Source organism: Zophobas morio, unplaced genomic scaffold (assembly GCF_036711695.1).
Source record: "Zophobas morio isolate AGI-343-1 ecotype UQ-CSIRO unplaced genomic scaffold, CSIRO_AGI_Zmor_V1 ptg000008l, whole genome shotgun sequence".
NCBI classification, from domain to species: Eukaryota; Metazoa; Arthropoda; class Insecta; order Coleoptera; family Tenebrionidae; genus Zophobas; species Zophobas morio.
Genome location: NW_026972113.1, coordinates 11,091,896 through 11,111,302, shown reverse-complemented (window position 1 = coordinate 11,111,302; position 19,407 = coordinate 11,091,896). Strand labels below are relative to the sequence as shown.

The following is a 19,407-nucleotide window of genomic DNA, read 5'->3' as shown; positions in this document are numbered from 1 at the left end:
TCAGCTAATTTTTCAAAAACTGCTCCTTTATGAAAATTTCGGCCCATTTTCGACCATTTTCGAAATTCAACCAAAGACATTTTCTAGTTCATTTTGACCTTCAGAAGCTATTTTCGGGTCCATTTCTTGGATAATTGCTCAGACTTTTCCAGAATCGCCATGAAAATATGACAATTTTTAGGATTGTTAAAAAAATGGGATTTCGAATCGTATAATTCTAAAATCTCGCACCGGAGACATAAACCCGCTATATTTTTGGAATCAGCGTGTCCAAATCTAAAACTTTTTCAAAAGCAACATTTCTCAATAGGTACTAAAAAATTTGTAAAAATTTCGGCCCATTTTTGACCATTTTCGAAATTTAACCAAGGACATTTTCTTGCAGATTTGGACCGGCAGAAGCTATTTTCGGGCCAAAAACACGCTATATTTTGCAATTAGCGCCTCGAAATTTATATCCCTGATTTTTTCCGAAATTTTTCAGTAGACTTCAAATATTATGAAAATTTCGGCCCATTTTTGACGATTTTTGAAAATTAACCAGACATTTTTTAGGAAAATTCGACTTCCAGAAGCTACTTTTGGGACCATTTTTTCCATAATTGCTCATATTTTTCCAGAATCGCCATGAAAATATGACAATTTTACGATTTTTCAAAAAAATTGGATTTCGGACCGAATAATTCTAAAATCTTGTACCTAGGCCATAAACCGGCTATATTCTTGGAATCAGCGTGCCGAAAAATATATCGCTCAATTTTTTCATAATTTTAGACATCTTTTTCAAAAGCAAAATTTCTCAATACTAAAAAAAATTTGTAAAAAATTCGGCCCATTTTTGACCATTTTCGAAATTCAACCAAGGACATTTTCTTGCAGATTTGGACCAGCAGAAGCTATTTTCGGGCCAAAAACAAGCTATATTTTTGAAATTAGCGCGTCGAAATCTATATCGATGAATTTTTCCGGAATTTTTCAGTAGACTTCTCAAATATTATGAAAATTTCGGGCCATTTTTGACTTAAAAAAAATGGGATTTTAAACCGAATGATTCCAAAATCTTGCACTAGAAACGCTTAATTTGTGGAATGAGTGGGTCGAAGTTTATAACCCTGAATTTTTTCGGCAACTTTTCCAAAAGCATAATATCTCAACCCATATGAAAATTTCGGCCCAAATTTGACCATTTTCGAAATTCAACAATAGGCATTTTTTTGTAGAATTCTACCTCCAGAAGGTACTTTCGTTGGCATGTCTTACACAACTCCTACCGTTTTTCCAGAAAATATGATAATTTTTAGGATTTTCCAAAAAACTGAATTTCGAGCTGAATAATTCCAAAAACATGCACCGCTATCGCACTTAATTTTTGGAATCAGCGGGCCAAATTTATACCCCTTAATTTTTTCCAAATTTTTTAGCAAGTTTTTGAAATACAAAATTTCTGAATACCACTTTATGAAAATTTTGGCCCATTTTAGATTAGGTTTTAAATTTAACCAAAGCTATTCTCTTGTAGTTTCGACCTCCAGAAATTACTTACGAGAAATTACGAGAACTCTTCCCATATTTCCATAAACGCCAATTGAAATGTGACAATTTCTAAGTTTTTAAGAAAAAATTGAACTTCAAACTGAATAATTCCAAAATTTTACATCGGTGCCAGTGCCACAAATATCCTATATTTTTGGAATCACCGCGTCGAAATCTATATCCTTGAATTTTTTGGTAATTTTTCGGTAACTTTTTCAAAAATAAAATTTCTGATTGCCGATATGAAATTTTCAGCCCATTTTGGTCCATTTTCGAAATTCAACCAAAGACATTTTCTTTCAGATTTGGACCTGTAGAAGCTATTTTCGGACTCATTTTTTGAGAGTTCCTCCCGTGTTTTCAGAGTCGCTAATTAAAATAAGACAATCTTCAGGATTTAAAAAAAAAAAAATGCGATTTCAAACCGAATAATTCAAAAATTTTGAATCGGGGCTTTAAACACATTTAATTTTTGGAATGAGTGCATCGGAATCTATATCCCTGCATTTTTTCGGAATTTTTCGTCAACTTTTTCAAAAGCAAAATTTCTCAACCCTTATGAAAATTTTGGTCCATTTTTGACCATTTTCGAAATTCAACCAAGGACATTTTCTTGCAGATTTGGACCGGCAGAAGCTATTTTCGGGCCAAAAACAAGCTATATTTTTGAAATTAGAGCGTCGAAATCTATATCCATGAATTTTTCCGGAATTTTTCAGTAGACTTCTCAAATATTATGAAAATTTCGGCCCATTTTTGACCATTTTCGAAATTCAACCATAGGCATTTTTTTGTACCTCCAGAAGCTACTTTCGTTGGCATGTCTTAGATAACTCCTACCGTTTTTCCAGAAGCGTCAATAAAGTATGATAATTTTTAGAATTTTCCAAAAAACTGGATTTCAAGCTGAATAATTCCAAAAACATGCACCGCTATCGCACTTAATTTTTGGAATCAGCGGGTCCAGATCTATATCCTTGAATTTTTTCCAAATTTTTTAACAAGTTTTTGAAATGCAAAATTTCTGAATACCATTTTATGAAAATTTTTGCTCATTTTAGATTATTTTTTAAATTTAACCAAAGCCATTTCTTTCGAGTCCATTTCTTCGAGAACTCTTACCATATTTTCAGAGTCGCTAATTGAAATGTGACAATTTCTAGGTTTTTTAAGAAAAAATTGAACTTCAAACTGAATAATTCCAAAATTTTACATCGGTACATTTTGCACGGGGGCCTTAGACATGCTTAATTTTTGGAATGAGCGTATCGAAATCTACGTCTTTGAATTTTTTCGGAACTTTTTTAAATTCTCAACCCTTATGAAAATTTCACACCATTTTCGAAGTTCAGCCAAAGACTTTTCCAGAATCGCCAACTGAAAAACATGTGACAACGTTTGGGATTAAAAAAAAATGGATTCCAACTTAAATAATTTCAAAATCTTGCAAAAATCCCTGAATTTTTCGGTAACTTTTTTAAAAACAAAATTTTTCAAAAATCCCCCCCCCATGAAAATTTAACCCCATTTTCGTAATTCAATCAGACATTTTCTTGCAGATTTCGACCTCCAGAAGCCACTTTCGGGCCCATTTCTTTTTCTTATTGTGTTTCCAGAATGGCAATTTTCAGAATTTTTCAAAAAATTTTAAAATTTTACACAGGGGCCATAACCACGCTATATTTTTGAAATCAGCACGTCAAAATCTATATTTGCTACCCCTTTATGAAAATTTTGGCCCATCTTTGATCATTGTTTAAATTCAACCCGACATTTTCTTGTAAATTTGGACCCCCGGACGCTATTTTTAGGTCCATTTCTTCGATATCTCTTACCGTTTTTCCAGAATCGTCAATTAAAATATAATTTTTAGGACTTAAAATTTTCTTTACAATATTGCTACCCCTTTTTGAAAAGTTCGGCCCAATTTTGAACTTCAACAAAAGACGTTTTTGTAGTTTTCGAACCCCAGAAGCTACTTTCGGGCCAATTTCTTCAATAATTCTTACAGTTTTTCCAGAATCCAAATCGAATAATTCCAAAATATACCTGGGTCATAAACAGGCTAATTTAGGATGAGATTAAAAAAACAGGTAGAACGGTTGTAATGTAAAACAAACGTAAAATAAGAATTACATACAATTTAATAAGTAAAAAATGTTAAAAGAACCATACATAATAATCATAGAACAATGGAGAAACAATCACGAAAAACAAATACAAAAACGTCAGACGAGCTCCCCACACGTGTTTGATCTCGCCTGCAAAAAACGCCCTGTCCTTTTAAATACTTTATTATTTGTATAATATGTATAAATGTAACTTTCAGACACCACATTTGAAGATTAAAAAAATAATAACATGGGTAATAATGAAACATTTTACTATTTGGGCTTCTTTTTACAAATCAACGTATTAATCTGAGCTGTCCTCGTTCTGCAGATAGGCGAATTTATTACTGGCGACGAAATTCGGCGGCTCCACTTTTTTCAACTTGGGCATCTCCTTCTCCACCTTCTCCCTGCCAACCAACAAACAAGAATCAATCACCCAGCACCCCATAAAACAAAACCTACTTCTTATCGTCCCTTTTCTTGACTTCTGATTTATGTTTGTCGCCGATATCTTTAACCTCCTTCTTGTCGTGGTCGCCTGTAACAACAACACGTTAGAACTCGATTAATACCCCTGCAGGACCCACCGTTCCGCTTCGGGTGGCCCTTGTCTATGACTCCTATGACTCCGTTGAAGTCGGATTTTTGATTTTGCACTGAGGGGGTCTTCTCCTCCTCCTTCTCCTTTTCCTTCTCTTCGGGTTTCTTCTCTGCAACTACCACCAGCTTCAGTAAAAACAAAAAACAAAACAAGGTATACCAACCAGGTTCTTGTACTTTTTCCTTCTTCTCTTTCTCTTTTTCTTTCTCCTTATTCGCGTTCTCCTTATCCTCCCTCTCCTTTCGCTCTCTGCTCACCTCCCGCCGCGGCCCGCCGTCATGGTCCTTCGCCAACCTCTCCTCGATCTGCCGCTCCCTGGCGGCGGTGTCCACCGGCTTGGCGTTGCCGAAGATCGACGTCGACGACTGTACCTTCTCGGGCTCGGCTTCCACCGGCTTAGTGCGCGGCGTCAGCATCAACTTCGGCCTCTGACGCGGCTCCCCGCTCTTATTCGATTCCTCGTCTCTAGGGGGCGGCGCGTTCCGCGTGAACCCCCCATTCCTGTTACCCCCGTCGAACCGCCTCACGAACTTATTATCGTCCCGGGATCTCCCGAAATCCTGGTCGCGCTCTTCCCGGAAACGGTCCGTCGACCGAGTGATGAACCCCTTATCTGAGTCCCGGTTGTTCCTCCTATCTCCGTCGCGCCAAGCGCCTGAACTATCTGCAACCACAGAGCAGTTTACCCACAACGCTTGAAACCGACCCGACTCACCGTCTCTCTCCCTATCTCTATCCCTATCCCTGCTGAATCCCCGGCGCTCCATATCGGTGTTCTCCTGCCTCGGCCCCGACCTCCAGTCCCCGGACGACGAAAACTCGCCCCGATTACCCCGATCCCTGTTCATGTCCATCCGGCCCCCTCGCCTGTTTTCATTACCGTAATCTGTGGCCACTTCGATTCGTATCCGCCTGTTCTTAATCGTCTACGAACAAAACCACCAATTATCAAACCGCGACGTTTCGTCACCGACACACTTACAGTATCAGGTATGACCAAAGCGTTTAGTAAACTATCCCTATCCTCGAACTCTACGTAGCCGAAACCCTTGAGTCGCGGGACCTCGCCGGGCCGCTCGTCCTTGGGGATCCGCATGTTGGCGATCTGCGGCAGAAAGACACGTTTCGAATTTCGGTGACAGTGCGACGGATACCCACCTTCATGTTCCTAAAAAAATACGAAATCTCGTTCTCATCGACGTCGTACGGCAAATTCGTGAGATATGCGATGAAGGGGGGGTCCTGGGGGACTTTGTCGATGATGTCGTCGAAGTCCCGCGACGCCTTCGGAGCTGTGGGGAGGATGACGCTGGTCTTGGCGGAGCGAGGATCATAAATGTCTAAGAAAAAAAATGACGTTTATCCGTACATGCCTGAAACTGTAACCACAAGAATTTTTTTTTTGAACCAATTAAAATGTTTCAAAATTGGACTAAATTGTCATTTGCTGTTAAGCTCCGCCCCCTGGACCATGACAGATGGAAGGATTCATCACAGAGACACAGTTGGGGAGGGGGGGGGGAGGGGGAGGCTGAATAACCCTCTTTTCCCAAAATACTCTATTTAATAATATTTTAAACATGTTTTGGTAATTCTTTTGTACAGAAATAGGAACTTGCACTAACGAATTCATCGCAATTGATATAGGGGTGGGTGGGTGGGGCTTAATATTTTCCTTATTTATATATTGTTATATTTTGCTTTTTTTCTTAATTAAACCGGCAAATGTTAAGGAAAAAACAGAACAAAGATTAAGCTGATTAAGTTGACAAGCCGAGGGCGGAGCTTAAATGCAAAGTCCATATTTCTGTACAAGGAATTACCAACACATTTTAAGTATTATCATTTTATTGGAAAATACATTATTTTAAGAAAAAGTAACGACTGACAACACAATATATAAACATTTGTTTAAATGATAATTTCTTATAGGAAAATCAGGATTTTGCAATTTGGTTCACGGCGAATAAAAAATCACAACTGAGATAGGGGTAGGTGGGTGGGGTTTATATCTTACTTTGTTTCGTAATTAAACCTGCATATTTTAAGGAAAAAAACAGAGTAAAGATTAAGCCCCACCCACCAACCCTAATCTCATTTGTAATGAATTTTTCATTCGGTGTCAAGCCGAGGGCGGAGCTTAAATGCAAAGTTCATATTTCTGTACAAAGAACTACGAAAATATGTTTTAAGTATTATTATATTGTAGGAAAATGTATCATTTTAAGAAAAAAACTACTATGTAACTCCTCCCACTTATGATAACAACACGATACTTAAATGTTTCAAATGATAGTTTCTTGTAGGAAATTCAGGATTTTGGAATTAAGCCCCGCCCCCGGGCTCATGGCGAATGAAAAAAAATCATGACAATTGAAATGGGGGCGGGTGGGGGCTTATATTTTCCTTTTTCTTAATTAAACCTGCATATATTAAGGAAAAAAACAGAGCGAAGATTAAGCCCCACCCACCCGCCCTAATCTCATTTGTAATGAATTTTTCATTCGTTGTCAAGCCGAGGGCGGAGCTTAAATGCAAAGTTCATATTTCTGTACAAAGAACTACGAAAACATGTTTTAAGTTTATTATATTCTAGGAAAATGTAACATTTTAAGAAAAAGGCCACTATGTAACTCCTCCCACTTATGATAACAACACGATACTTAAATGTTTCAAATGATAGTTTCTTGTAGGAAATTCAGGATTTTGCAATTAAGCCCCGCCCCCGGGCTCATGGCGAATGAAAAAAAAAACATCACAATTGAAATGGGGGCGGGTGGGGGCTTATATTTTCCTTTTTCTTAATTAAACCTGCATATATTAAGGAAAAAAACAGAGCGAAGATTAAGCCCCACCCACCCGCCCTAATCTCATTTGTAATGAATTTTTCATTCGTTGTCAAGCCGAGGGCGGAGCTTAAATGCAAAGTTCATATTTCTGTATATAGAACTACGAAAACATGTTTTAAGTATTATTATATTGTAGGAAAATGTATCATTTTAAGAAAAAAGCTACTATGTAACTCCTCCCACTTATGATAACAACACGATACTTAAATGTTTCAAATGATAGTGTCTTGTAGGAAATTCAGGATTTTGGAATTAAGCCCCGCCCCCGGGCTCATGGCGAATGAAAAAAAATCATCACAATTGAAATGGGGGCGGGTGAGGGGTTATAATTTCCTTTTTTCTTAATTAAACCTGCATATATTAAGGACAAAAACAGAGTAAAGATTAAGCCCCACCCACCCGCCCTAATCTCATTTGTAATGAATTTTTCATTCGTTGTCAAGCCGAGGGCGGAGCTTAAATGCAAAGTTCATATTTCTGTACAAAGAACTACGAAAATATGTTTTAAGTTTATTATATTCTAGGAAAATGTAACATTTTAAGAAAAAGGCCACTATGTAACTCCTCCCACTTATGATAACAACACGATACTTAAATGTTTCAAATGATAGTTTCTTGTAGGAAATTCAGGATTTTGCAATTAAGCCCCGCCCCCGGGCTCATGGCGAATGAAAAAAAAAATCATCACAATTGAAATGGGGGCGGGTGGGGGCTTATATTTTCCTTTTTTCTTAATTAAACCTGCATATATTAAGGAAAAAAACAGAGCGAAGATTAAGCCCCACCCACCCGCCCGAATCTCAGTTGTGATGAATTTTTCATTCGTTGTCAAGCCGAGGGCGGAGCTTAAATGCAAAGTTCATATTTCTGTACAAAGAACTACGAAAACATGTTTTAAGTTTATTATATTGTAGGAAAATGTATCATTTTAAGAAAAAAGCTGCTATGTAACTCCTCCCACTTATGATAACAACACGATACTTTAATGTTCCAAATGATAACTTCTTGTAGGAAATTCAGAATTTTGCAATTAAGCCCCGCCCCCGGGCTCTTGACAAATGAAAAAAAAACATCACAACTGAAATGGGGGCGGATCGGGGCTTATATTTTCCTTTTTTCTTAATTAAACCTGCATATATTAAGGAAAAAAACAGAGTGAAGATTAAGCCCCACCCACCCGCCCTAATCTCATTTGTGATGAATTTTCCATTCATTGTCAAGCCGAGGGCGGAGCTTAAATGCAAAGTTCATATGTCTGTACAAAGAACTACGAAAATATGTTTCAAGTTTATTATATTCTAGGAAAATGTAACATTTTAAGAAAAAGGCCACTATGTAACTCCTCCCACTTATGATAACAACACGATACTTAAATGTTCCAAATGATAACTTCTTGTAGGAAATTTAGAATTTTGCAATTAAGCCCCGCCCCCGGGCTCTTGACGAATGAAAAAAAAAACATCACAACTGAAATGGGGGCGGGTGGGGGGCTTGTATTTTCCTTTTTTCTTAATTAAACCTGCACCTATTAAGGGAAAAAACAGAGCAAAGATTAAGCCCCACCCACCCACCCTAATCTCATTTGTAACGAATTTTTCATTCGTTGTCACGCCGAGGGCGGAGCTTAAATGCAAAGTTCATATTTCTGTAAAAAGAACTACGAAAACATGTTTTAAGTATTATCATACTGTTGGAAATTACTTCATTTTCAGAAAAACGGGACTATGTAACTCCTCCCAGTTATGATAACAACACGATACTTAAATGTATGTTTCAAATGATAATTTCTTGTAGGAAAATCAAGATTTTGCAATTAAGCCCCGCCCCTGGAGTTACGACTAATAAAAACATCATCACAATTGAAATGGGCGCGGGTAGGTGGGGCCTATATTTGGCTTTTTCGTTGAACAACACGATTTACTTAAGAACATCTTTCACATGTTAATTTCTAAAAAAGATAAAGATTTTGCAATTAAGCTCCGCCCCCCGGCACACGACGATTAAGAAAAAATGATAACAAATGAGATGAGGGCGGGTGGGCGGGGTTTATATTTTGCCTTTTTTTCTTAACATGCGTGTTTTTGACAATAAGAACTGAAAACATGTTTCAAATACTAAATTTTAGCCCACACATTTATCGATCAATTTACTAATGACAAAAATTATAAACTCCGCCCACCCACCCTCATTTCAATTGTGACGAGTTTTTTATTCGTCATGGGTCGGGGGGGCGCAGCTTAATTGCAAAATCTTTATTTTTCTATTAAAAAAAATCACCATTATTGGAAAAAATTATATACATTAAGAAAAAAATGGCAATATCAATTTGACTTCACTTACACAGACAAATTATCGATTTATAGATAATATATATAAAAAAGTTGAAAATTTAGCCACTTTCGTCAGATTCATCTTAAACAATTTTAAAGTTAGATAATGAAAGTCCAATCGATTTCAGATATTCAATACAAAGTGGTGAATTAAAATGGTGAATTTGAGGTTAGAATTATGTTCAACATGTTATTTCGTTTAGAGCATTTGGCAACACTGCGTCACACATATTATGAAGTCGAAATTAATACAAGATCATCATAATCGAGTTCTTCCTCATAAACATATCAATAATGTAAAAAACATAAATTTTTATCAAATGTTTTATATTAATTTCCACAGTATCACAAAGCAACAAATGGTCGCCTTGGATGACGTATGAGCCTCCGGCCAATCAGATCACCCCAATATCACCCCACGCCATCTGGCGGCCTTCACGCCGTAAACACAAGCTACGACAAACTTTCCAGCAAAAATCGCCCCCTCGAACCCCAAATCCCGAATTCCCGAAAATTTTCGCCACAAGCGCCTCAAATTCTGGCGCACGTCCTCATTCTAGAAAACATATTAATAGCACGCCAATCTCGATCCCCCGCGGCGCCCTTATCGCGCCGCCCCCGCCCCTGCCCCAGATCCCCGAGATCGATCTCCGCACCTCCACATGCACACTCAAATTCTAGGTTAAGTAAACCTACCATGATTGTCCTCCACTTCGTCGGCCCAGTTGGTCGTGGTCTTCCTTATGGGCATGGTGGCCACGGCCCCCGGGGTCTCCTGGAGGAAGTCGATCAGGGCCAGGGTCTTCCCTTTGTTCTTTTTGCCCTTTTTCGCTGAAATTGCAACGGATTCATTTTACAATAAGGTGGATTCGTGCACGCGGTCTGGGACGGGGTGGGCTTTTTGGGGACGCGGGATGGAGCGGGGTGGTGGAATTTATACGAAAAGTTACCTGAAGCCATGCTAGTTGGTTAGAGTACAAACAAACGCGGTTGGTTTAATGTTCTTAATTTAATTTATTGCAAAAGCACTGTCACTGACGTACTCGACGTTGAAATGTCACGAATGACAGAGGGTTGGGAGAGGGGGCGGCGGGAAATTTGAAATTTTGGTGGGGAAAGACGAGGGATGGGGGTTGTAGAGGCGGGGGTTGTTGTGGCGGGTTTTGTTTTGGTTTGGGGGAGTTATTTTTAGTTGATTGGGGTCGCCTTGAACGAATAAACAACGATTTTGTAACTGCGTAGATATTGGTGGAAGTAGGCTGTCTTACTTACACAACTGCAGTGTGGGTTGCATATCTAATTACAAATACCAACATATTGTTTATTTATTAACAACAAAATTTACTTTTTACGACAGTTGTACTACATTACTCAAATAAACAAATTTTTAAGAAGTTACACTTGTTTTAATCTCTTCATGCTTTATTATTTTTAAGCTTTTGAAAGCATTCGTAAAAAGTTTATTAGGTCGTCTACTTGAAGAAATTTGAGACTTTGGGACCTAAAACAACATCAAAAGTAAATAGTCGAAAAGAAAAATTAGAAAATGAAGCTTCTTTACTTTATTTAATACGTTTTTTTAATTTTTATTTTGTTGATTTTCTAGTGCAACTTCTGCTACAAAACAAATATGAGAAGGAAAGAGAGATCATATGAATTTTGTTGAGTTTGGCTCTCAACATCATAATCTATCGTGAGAAAATGAGAGCTGACGAGCCTGGATCTTCGATCTCGGAACAGGATCATAGACGTTGAAAGAGCGGTAGAAGGTCAGTGCAGCCATTTTGAATGCAAATATAACCCGAACAGCGTTTGGTAGATGGCGCTAGTTTGTCAAAGTGTCGTCATCCTACTTCTTCTCCTACCTCCTCAATCATCTGCTATCCTGTTAAACCAACGAATATTCAACCTCGCCAGATTACTTGCGGTTTTTAACATGGAATTTTAAGAATTTAGTAAAATTTATTGAGAACTTTCTTCGTCTTTCAAGCACTATATCTAATCTAATGATGTACAGTGTAACAAAAAAGACAAATACAAGCAAAAGCACAAAGTGCGATAAAACAAAACAAATATGGGTGAGCGTACACTAAAGTTAGTTCTGTGGAATTCGAACTCATTACAAATATAACTCCCACCAAAGCCACCACCAACGCAAATAAAACATACATCAATCCCCCACGTCCCCCAATTTTTTCCTCTTTATTTTGAAGAACTGTGTTTTCTTCATCCCTGTCAGACTTTTTTTTCGAAGATTTCTTCTTTCTTTTGTCACTTTTGGTCGTTTCTTCATCTTCATCGGATGATTTTCGGACCGACTTTTTCTTCCTTTTTTCAGTTTTGCCAAAGGAGTCGATTACATTGGCGATAACTTGTGAGAGCGTGTCGACAACCATCTTCTTGAAGTACTTCTTATTAATGTTGAGAGTGTTCTTCAGAAGGACTTTCGTCCACTTGCGATAATTAATGCTAGTTATTAGTACTACGGCAGCCATTACGTAAATTCGTGCGTCGGTGGCCATCTTGCCCAAAAAAGACTGGTTGTTTTGGTACTCCTGGAACAGTTCTTCGAGTTCCTGCAATACATATTAAATTTTGTCGACGTTAGTTAACTTTTTCTTACATTAATTAGTTGGTTTTCTTTTACTCGTTGTAACAGTTTGTTTCCCATTTTCCTGCTTTTTTGAAATTCTTCCAACACTTTTTGTTTGTTTTGTTCAGCTTGTTTTTCGGACTTACAGTTTTTTAGTAGTTCTTTGTACATTGTGACACACTTGGTTGTAAGCACGTCCCAGTGAAACTCGGCCACCACCTGAAACAAGCGCTTTGTCACACAGGTTTTACGCAAGACTTTTTCTACTACAATAAAAATATCTGCAACATCTGGACGTTTCCCGTCTTCGAAACTCAGCGACAAAGTTTCGAGCAAGTTGGCTAGGCCTTCAGCCGAAATTTCTTCATTGTTGACATTCTTCACCACCAAATTTTGTGGGGATACAAGAGTTTCCACTAAGTCTTGAGCGTGTTTTAGAAAATCTTTACTAACATCTAAAAAGGGACTTTAGTAGTGACTCAAGTGGGTTATATTTTACCTTTGAAGTGTCCTTGAAAATCTACACCGGTGACTGCTTTTCCGGGGTGCGGTAGCACAAAGCACTTCACTTCTTCAAAATTCTCTTCAATGCTTTGTTGTATTTCAAGCAACTCTTCTTTGTTTGACAGTTTCTGTTTTTTGAACACCGTTTCGAGGTACTTCGTTCCACCTTCAGCCCCTAATGGGTACTCGTGGTCGTACTTCCAGTCTCTAACCACGAACACTAGTTTCTGGAAGGGTTGTTCGCTTGAACTGTTCGTGAACATTTTGCCGTACCCTGAAAACAGCTAAACTTTTTGTGGTACCACAACTTCAACATTTTTAGTACCTGTAGAGCTTTCAGGTGATCCATGTTGATTTCGTCCTTGAGGTTATACATCTGCACGGAACTCACCAGTACGCTTAAGGCGAAAAACGCAGTGTACTCCGCTGAAGCCGTTTTGTGGTCAAAAGTACCCTGAGTGTCTAAAATAATCACAGCAACCTGAAAACAAACCTTGAAGGTTTGAATACCCTTAAGTGAGTGGTACCTCGTCGCCGTTGGCGCGCTTGGTGGTGAAAATTTCAGACCACATGAGTACCCCGACGGTTTCGCGCTCAAAACCCGGTCTAAAAGGGAAAGCTTTGGTCAGAGTTTTCTTCGTTTGTAGCCAGTTTTCTTCATTTTCGTTCTGGAAACTGTGGGTACTATGACTGTGGTAAGTGGGTAGTACTTACCTTAAAATAGTGGACGAGAAAGTTCAAAAGGAAGGATTTTCCTTCTCTGAAGGCCCCAGCGATTGAGTAGACGCACACTTTCTTGTTTTTGATGTTGGCGCTTTTGAGGATTTTTAGGACGTCTGGGTTTAAAATTATTTTGTTGTTTTGGTCGGCTTCGAAAAGTTGCAGAGGGTGTGGATGTTCCATGGCGAAAAAACGGTTTGGTGTGGTGTTGCAACGGTGGAGATAAAGTTATCTTTGGGTTTTTTGGGTTAGAGGTTGTGGTTTCCGTTTATTCAGTCGCGTTAATGGGGACTATTTATAGTCGGGATTTCCATTGGAGTGAACGAGAGTTTGAAAAATAAGACAAGTAAGTTTGTTGTTAAAAATGATTCTGAAGAAACTTCTGGTGGCTATTTTGGCCATAGATGTTTTTGGCATATTGTGTGATTTTTGTTTGGTGATAGAAATCTTTATCAAGTTGGTAGTAGCATTTGTTGCAGCCGGTATGAGTCACACACAACAAATAAAAATAAACCCGAATCACGAAGAAACCTTGAACTCAACTGGCTGTGTTCGCTTGGATGTTATATTCATTGATAATTTCGCGGTATCAGTGTTTGCCAACTGTGTTCCATGTCACTGCTGAATTAGCTCCCAAATTATTTTTTTCTCTATGAGTTATTTGCATAAGGCTCAGAAATGAGTCCTCTGCAAATATTTAAGCTGGCTGAAGAAAACAAGATAGTTTTGTTTACGGATGAAGTCGAAAATGCGTTGAAGAACAGCGTTTTGAAAAACCGGAAAGTGTGTGTTATCTCAGTAGCTGGGATTTTCAGGCAAGGGAAATCTTTTGCGCTGAATTTTTTTCTACATTTTCTTAAAAAAAAGGTAACCTTATTTCGTGTTCATGTTCGTTTTTTGCTTTGCTTTTTTTGTATAATTTTTTGCATTTTCTTTTAGCTTTCGCTTATTCACATTTTTTTTAAATTATATTCGTGACAATTTTAGTTTCTGACAAAAGGTCGATGACGTAATCATAAGTTTGGTGGGTAAATCCCATCTAAAATGTACAAAGTACTATGGGTATTATTGTCTTTTTGTTGCCTCTTTTTTGTGTCTTTTTTGTCATCTTTGTCGACATTTTTTGAATCGTGTTTTTGGCCGCTTTTTTATGGCCTTTTTGTCACTTGGCACAGTTTTTCACTATTTTTACGTACTTTTAGCCTGTTTTTTGTTTCTTTTCTTTAGTCTTTTCTGAAGTTTTTTTTCACTTTTTTTTTACCAAATTTTTGTCACCATTTTTCTCCTTTTTTGGTACTTTCTTTAGTGTTTTTTCGCCATTTTTTCACTCCTTCATTATTATCACCTTTTGTTGTCGCTTCTTTCGCCTTTTTTGGTTGCTTCTTTTTCGTCTCATTGTGTTGTTTTTATCAGTTTTTGTGTTTTTTGTTGCCTTTTTTAGTCCCTTCTTTTATTTTTTTCTTTATCTTTTATTTTGTTTTGTGCAGGTTTATTCAGTCCGTTTTCTTTCACCTTTTTTTTGATACATTTTTTTGTGTTGTTTTTGGTCCCTTTTCTTTCCTCTTTTTTATATCTTTTATTTTCATATTTTTTGTGGTTTTTTCTTTTTTTCTTTTATTGTTTCTTTTTTGGCTGTTTTTTTTTAATAGGTGGTTTACATTTTATGACCTTTTTGTATTTCCCTTTTCTTTGATAAATTTTTGTTGCATGTTTTTTGTAGCCTTTTTTTCTCCTTTTTACTGCTTTGTTTGTGGTTTGTATTCCCTTTTCTTTCGCTTTTTTTTGAAGTTTTGTTTTAACCTTTTTTGTAATTTTTTTATCGCATTTTTTTATCTTATTTTCCCTCTTTTTGGCGACTTTTTCTTTTTTTTTGTCGTTTTGACATGTTTTGGTCTATTTTCTTCGCCTTTTCATTTTTTTGTCGCATTTTTCGTCTTTTTTGTCGTCTCTTTTTTGACTGTTTTTTGTTGTGTTTTAATTTTTTGTGTGTTTTTGTTCACCTTTTTTATCGCCTTATAATATAGTATTTTTTTGTCTTGTTTTTTGTCGCATTTTTTCCTCATGTTTTTTGTACTTTTTTGTTGTGTTTTTTGGCTGTTTTTGTTCCTTTTTAATAGCTTTTTTATCGTTTTTTTTACATTTTCTCAGCTGTTTTTCTTCTTTTTTTTGGTCACATTCTTGACCCCTTTTCGTTCGCCCTTTGTTTGATCAATTTTTGTAGCATTTTTTCTCCTTTTTTGTCACGTAGTTTTGGTTTTTGGTTCTTATTTCTTTCGATTTTTTTTCAAGTTTTTGTTTTGACCTTTTTTTATATTATTCTTTTGTGCCATTTTTTTTTGTTATTTTCCTCTCTTTTGGCGCTTCCTTTGTATTTTTTTTTGTAGCATATTTATTGCTGACTTTTCTAGTTTTAGTTTTTTTGCATCTTTTTCCCACCTTTTTTCGTCTTTTTCCCCATTTTTTGGCTGGTGTATTTTTTTTTTTTGTTTTTTGCATTTTCTGAGTTTTTTTTAGTCGCATCTTTTTGTCGCTTTGTTTGTGTTTTTGTTGTAGAATTTTTTTGTCATTTTTTTCGGTATCTTTTTTTAATTTTTTATTCGCCTATTACATCTTTTTTCTGACCTCATTTTTATCGCCCTTTGTATTCGTGTCCTTTCACCTCTTTTTTTTTTGTCGTTTTTTTGTTTCTTTTTTTCACTTTTCGTGTTTTCTTTGTCGTCTTTTTAATGGTACTTTGTTGTCGCTTTTTTCTTCTTTTTATTTTGTTTTTGTGTCGTTTTTTGGCGCGTTTTTTGGTCCTTTTTCTTCGCCTTTTTTGTCGTTTCTGAATGATTGTTGTCCTTTTTAATAGCTTTTCTTTGTTTTTTTGCATATTTTGACTTTCCTTTATTTCCCCTTTTTTAGTCGCATCTTTTTGGCCCCTTTTCTTTCGCATTTTTTTGTCGTTTTATTTGTGTTTTTTTTTTGTTGTAGAATTTTTTGTTACTTTTTATTACATATTATGACTTTTTTCTCATTTTTTCGGTATCTTTTCTTTTCATTTTTTATTGACCTAATTCATCTTTTTTCTGACCCCATTTTTATCGCCCTTTGTTTTCGTGACCTTCACCTGTTTTTGTCGTTTTTTTTTTCATTTTTTGTGGTTTTCTTTGTCTTCTTTTTTTTGTAGCATTTTTCTAGCCTTTTGTTCTTTCGTTCTTTTTTTGTGGTGTTTTTTTTCTCATTTTTTTGTTGTTGTTATTTTTTGTGATTTTTCTAGTTTTTTTGGCATCTTTTTTCGCCTTCTCTTCACCTCTTTTCATCCTTTTTTGTTTCGTTTTTTTTTTAAGCGCTTTTTTGGCCTCTTTTTTGTAGCATTTTTATCGTTTTGCCATGATTTCTCGTTTTTTTGACCCATTTTTCCTCATATTTCGTCTTTTTTACCCAATTTTATCGTTTTTTATTGTCTTATTGGTCAGATTTTGTCTTTTTTTTATATTTTTTGTTTTTTTTTTTAATTTTTTTCTGACCCCCTTTTTATCATTCTTTGTTGTCGCTTCTTCTCACCTTTTTTTCACTTTCTCTAACTTTTTTATAGGTTTTTTTAATACCTTCTTTCGCCTTTTGTTCTCCTTTTTTGTCGTATTTTTGATTCATTTTTTTGTAGTTTTGTTGTGGCTTTTCCCGTTTTTCTTTGACGCTTTTTTCACCATTGTTCGTTTTTTCGCCTTTTTTTTTTTTCGTATTTTTTTAGTCGCTTTGTTTTGACGTGTTTTTGGTGTTTCCTTTAACCCAATTTCTTCATTCTTTTGCATCAGCAAATCATTATTTTGTCAACCTTCTCGTTCTTCCAATATTCCGATTTTCTAACAAATAATTTTCTAGATCCAGAAAATAGAAAAATGGGTAGATCCAGACGACAAGCTATTTCTTGGATTCTCGTGGAAGTCCACCACAGAAGGAATCACAGAAGGCATTCTCATGTGGCCAGAAATCTTCCTCACGGAAACCGAATCAAACGAAGAAGTAAAATTCTGCTATTATCAGTTTTTCGCAACCAAGAGTATGTTTTAGATCGCCATCATTCTGATGGACACTCAAGGTACCGCCGACCACACAACCTCCGGTACTCAATCCGCATCCCTCTTCGCTCTCAGCGTTCTCATAAGCTCGGTCCAAATTTACAACGTCAAGAACCACCTCAACACAGACCACCTCAAAAACCTACAAGTACTTACAATATACTTTAGCGTACTGTGGTACCACCAGTTTTCGTAGGTTTTCACGGGCTACGGAGGCACTTACTGCGAAAACTCGCCCGAAAAACCGTTCCAAAAGCTGGTGATTTTGGTCAGAGACTGGGAGTACCCGTTCGAGTACGACTATGGTTTCGAAGGTGGAAAAATGTTATTGGAGGCAGTTTTCCGAAAACATAGAGAGTCGCAGCAGGAGGAGTTGACCACCATACAGGAAACCATAGAGGAGAATTTTGAGCAAGTTGGGTGTTTTTTGATGCCACATCCGGGCAAAGAAGTGGCGACGAATCCAAATTTTGACGGAAATTTTGACTGTCAGTATACCATCGTTACATTTAACGTCTGATTGTGTGTGTTTTTTTCGGTAGGTGTTGATGATGAGTTTCTCGGTTGTGTCGAAACGTTCGTCGAAACTATTTTAGCACCGGAGAATGTAGTACCGAAGAAGATCAACGGCGAGTTCGTCACCGTCCAGGGGTTGCTCGAACTCATAAAAATGTACGGCAACCACTTCAAAGAAGGGAAGCAACTGAATGTCAAAACGATCTATGCGGTACGACGATTTTAGTACTCAGGTACCATTTTTCACTTGTAATTCTAGGCAACTGCTGAAGCTTACCACCAAGAGTGTTTAAACCAAGCTGTGGACGAATTTTCCAAGCAAGTCGAACAGTGTGACTCTTTTTTGAAAGCAGATGAAGAAAAAATGAAAATTTTGCAAAATTTTGAAACCAAGGTGTCAAAAATGGGTACCAAGAAGATGATCCGGCGTTGCAAGGAGCGTCTAAAACAAGTAAAACTCCCACTTTTGTGTTAACAATAATAATAATTTCTTCCAGACACTCAATGGCGTTTTCGAAAAACACAGACCTAGGTTTGAAGAACAAGGTCTTCGCAGTTTCTGCAAGAAAGTGTTTTCGTACACCACTGGTGGTAGTACCATTGGTGTGGCTGCTGTCGAAGTGACCACTGTGATCACCGCCGTGGAGGCGACAACCGCCGGCGCTGTGTTGGAGGCGGCGATTGCGGGCAGCATTGCCGGTTTGGGGGTTGGTCTGGTTGTTGGGGCCGGGGTGGGTTTGGTCACGTGGGGTCTGGGGAAGTGTGTGATCGGGGTAAAGAATTCTCCGAAAACGAAGAAAATAGTTTCTCATGCTTCGGAGAACGTTAGGAGAGTTTGGGAGGCTGGTCGGGGGGCGGTGAGTACGAGTTTTGGAAAATTTTTTAGGGGTAGAGTGGAGGATGGGGTTTCGATTGTAGGAGGGTGCTCGGATGGAGATGGGGTTGTAGTGATGGAGGGTGAAGAAAGGGGTCAGGAGAGTGAGGAGGTTGAGGTTAATGGGGGTGTTACGGAAAAGTGTGAGGTGGGAAGTGAGGCAAAACATACAGAAGAAAGTGGAGAAGGGGGTAGAAGTCTTAATTTTGGTAGGGAATTTGTTAAGTCTGTGGTAGTGGTTGTGTTTGTTGCAATTGTAGCAGTCTGTGTTACTTTTTTTAAATTCTAAGATATATGAAATTTTCGAAAATGTTTTTTATAAAATTTTGTAAATAAATTGAATTCAATAAAGACGCCAGCTGGTTTTTTTCTTTTGGAAAGCTGTTTTCAAGGACATTTGAAACATCATGGGGAAATTTATTTAAAGATAATTTAAAGGTATGTGTATAAAACCTGATAAAAGAAATTGAGCCAATGATAAAAAATTGTTCATGGAATACTTCGTTTATAAAAATCAGTTCTATTATTTACCAAGATAAGAATAACAATATTTGACAATTTTTATCCAAATTTTTTTCTCGGAAATGACAATATTTGTTGTTTTCTCAAGATAACATGCTGCTAACTAGCTATAAGAAAATTAATATTTTTCTTTATTATGTTAATTTTTACTTAAGCTGGAAAAATATTGCGATAGCGTTCATGCGATGAA

At 37.1% G+C, this 19,407-nt stretch overlaps 3 protein-coding genes across 8 annotated transcripts; 1 reads left to right on the top strand and 2 right to left on the bottom strand.

The window, feature by feature from the left end:
- Window positions 1-3,659: 3,659 nt before the first annotated feature.
- Window positions 3,660-10,510, bottom strand: LOC135125336 (eukaryotic translation initiation factor 4B). Of its 2 annotated transcripts, XM_064050835.1 has the most exons (9): window positions 10,378-10,509; window positions 10,124-10,258; window positions 5,407-5,588; window positions 5,231-5,353; window positions 4,964-5,174; window positions 4,412-4,912; window positions 4,235-4,363; window positions 4,110-4,185; window positions 3,660-4,054 (listed from the first exon to the last, which is right to left on the bottom strand). In XM_064050835.1, the coding sequence occupies exons 1-9, from the start codon at window positions 10,385-10,387 to the stop codon at window positions 3,949-3,951; spliced, it is 1,473 nt and encodes a 490-aa protein (XP_063906905.1). In that variant the 5' UTR covers window positions 10,388-10,509; the 3' UTR covers window positions 3,660-3,948. The 2 variants fall into 2 exon arrangements, with proteins under 2 accessions (XP_063906905.1, XP_063906904.1); XM_064050834.1 differs by having other exon boundaries at window positions 4,235-4,912; window positions 10,378-10,510.
- A 224-nt stretch (window positions 10,511-10,734) lies between these two features.
- Window positions 10,735-13,530, bottom strand: LOC135125334 (atlastin-like). 3 transcript variants are annotated; one of them, XM_064050832.1, is made up of 8 exons: window positions 13,239-13,530; window positions 13,052-13,192; window positions 12,850-13,005; window positions 12,520-12,808; window positions 12,291-12,475; window positions 12,051-12,239; window positions 11,597-12,003; window positions 10,735-10,928 (listed from the first exon to the last, which is right to left on the bottom strand). In XM_064050832.1, exons 1-8 carry the CDS (start codon window positions 13,425-13,427, stop codon window positions 10,859-10,861), a joined length of 1,626 nt encoding a protein of 541 aa, XP_063906902.1. In that variant the 5' UTR covers window positions 13,428-13,530; the 3' UTR covers window positions 10,735-10,858. The 3 variants fall into 3 exon arrangements, with proteins under 3 accessions (XP_063906902.1, XP_063906903.1, XP_063906901.1); XM_064050833.1 differs by lacking the exon at window positions 10,735-10,928 and adding an exon at window positions 10,967-11,312 and having other exon boundaries at window positions 13,239-13,523; XM_064050831.1 differs by lacking the exon at window positions 10,735-10,928 and having other exon boundaries at window positions 11,370-12,003; window positions 13,239-13,529.
- On the top strand, window positions 13,131-19,048 carry LOC135125333 (atlastin-like). Of its 3 annotated transcripts, none has more exons than XM_064050829.1 (7): window positions 13,131-13,219; window positions 17,109-17,249; window positions 17,298-17,453; window positions 17,502-17,793; window positions 17,848-18,032; window positions 18,081-18,272; window positions 18,319-19,048. In XM_064050829.1, exons 1-7 carry the CDS (start codon window positions 13,211-13,213, stop codon window positions 18,982-18,984), a joined length of 1,641 nt encoding a protein of 546 aa, XP_063906899.1. In that variant the 5' UTR covers window positions 13,131-13,210; the 3' UTR covers window positions 18,985-19,048. The 3 variants fall into 3 exon arrangements, with proteins under 3 accessions (XP_063906899.1, XP_063906900.1, XP_063906898.1); XM_064050830.1 differs by lacking the exon at window positions 13,131-13,219 and adding an exon at window positions 13,507-13,590; XM_064050828.1 differs by lacking the exon at window positions 13,131-13,219 and adding an exon at window positions 13,775-14,111.
- Window positions 19,049-19,407: the final 359 nt, after the last annotated feature.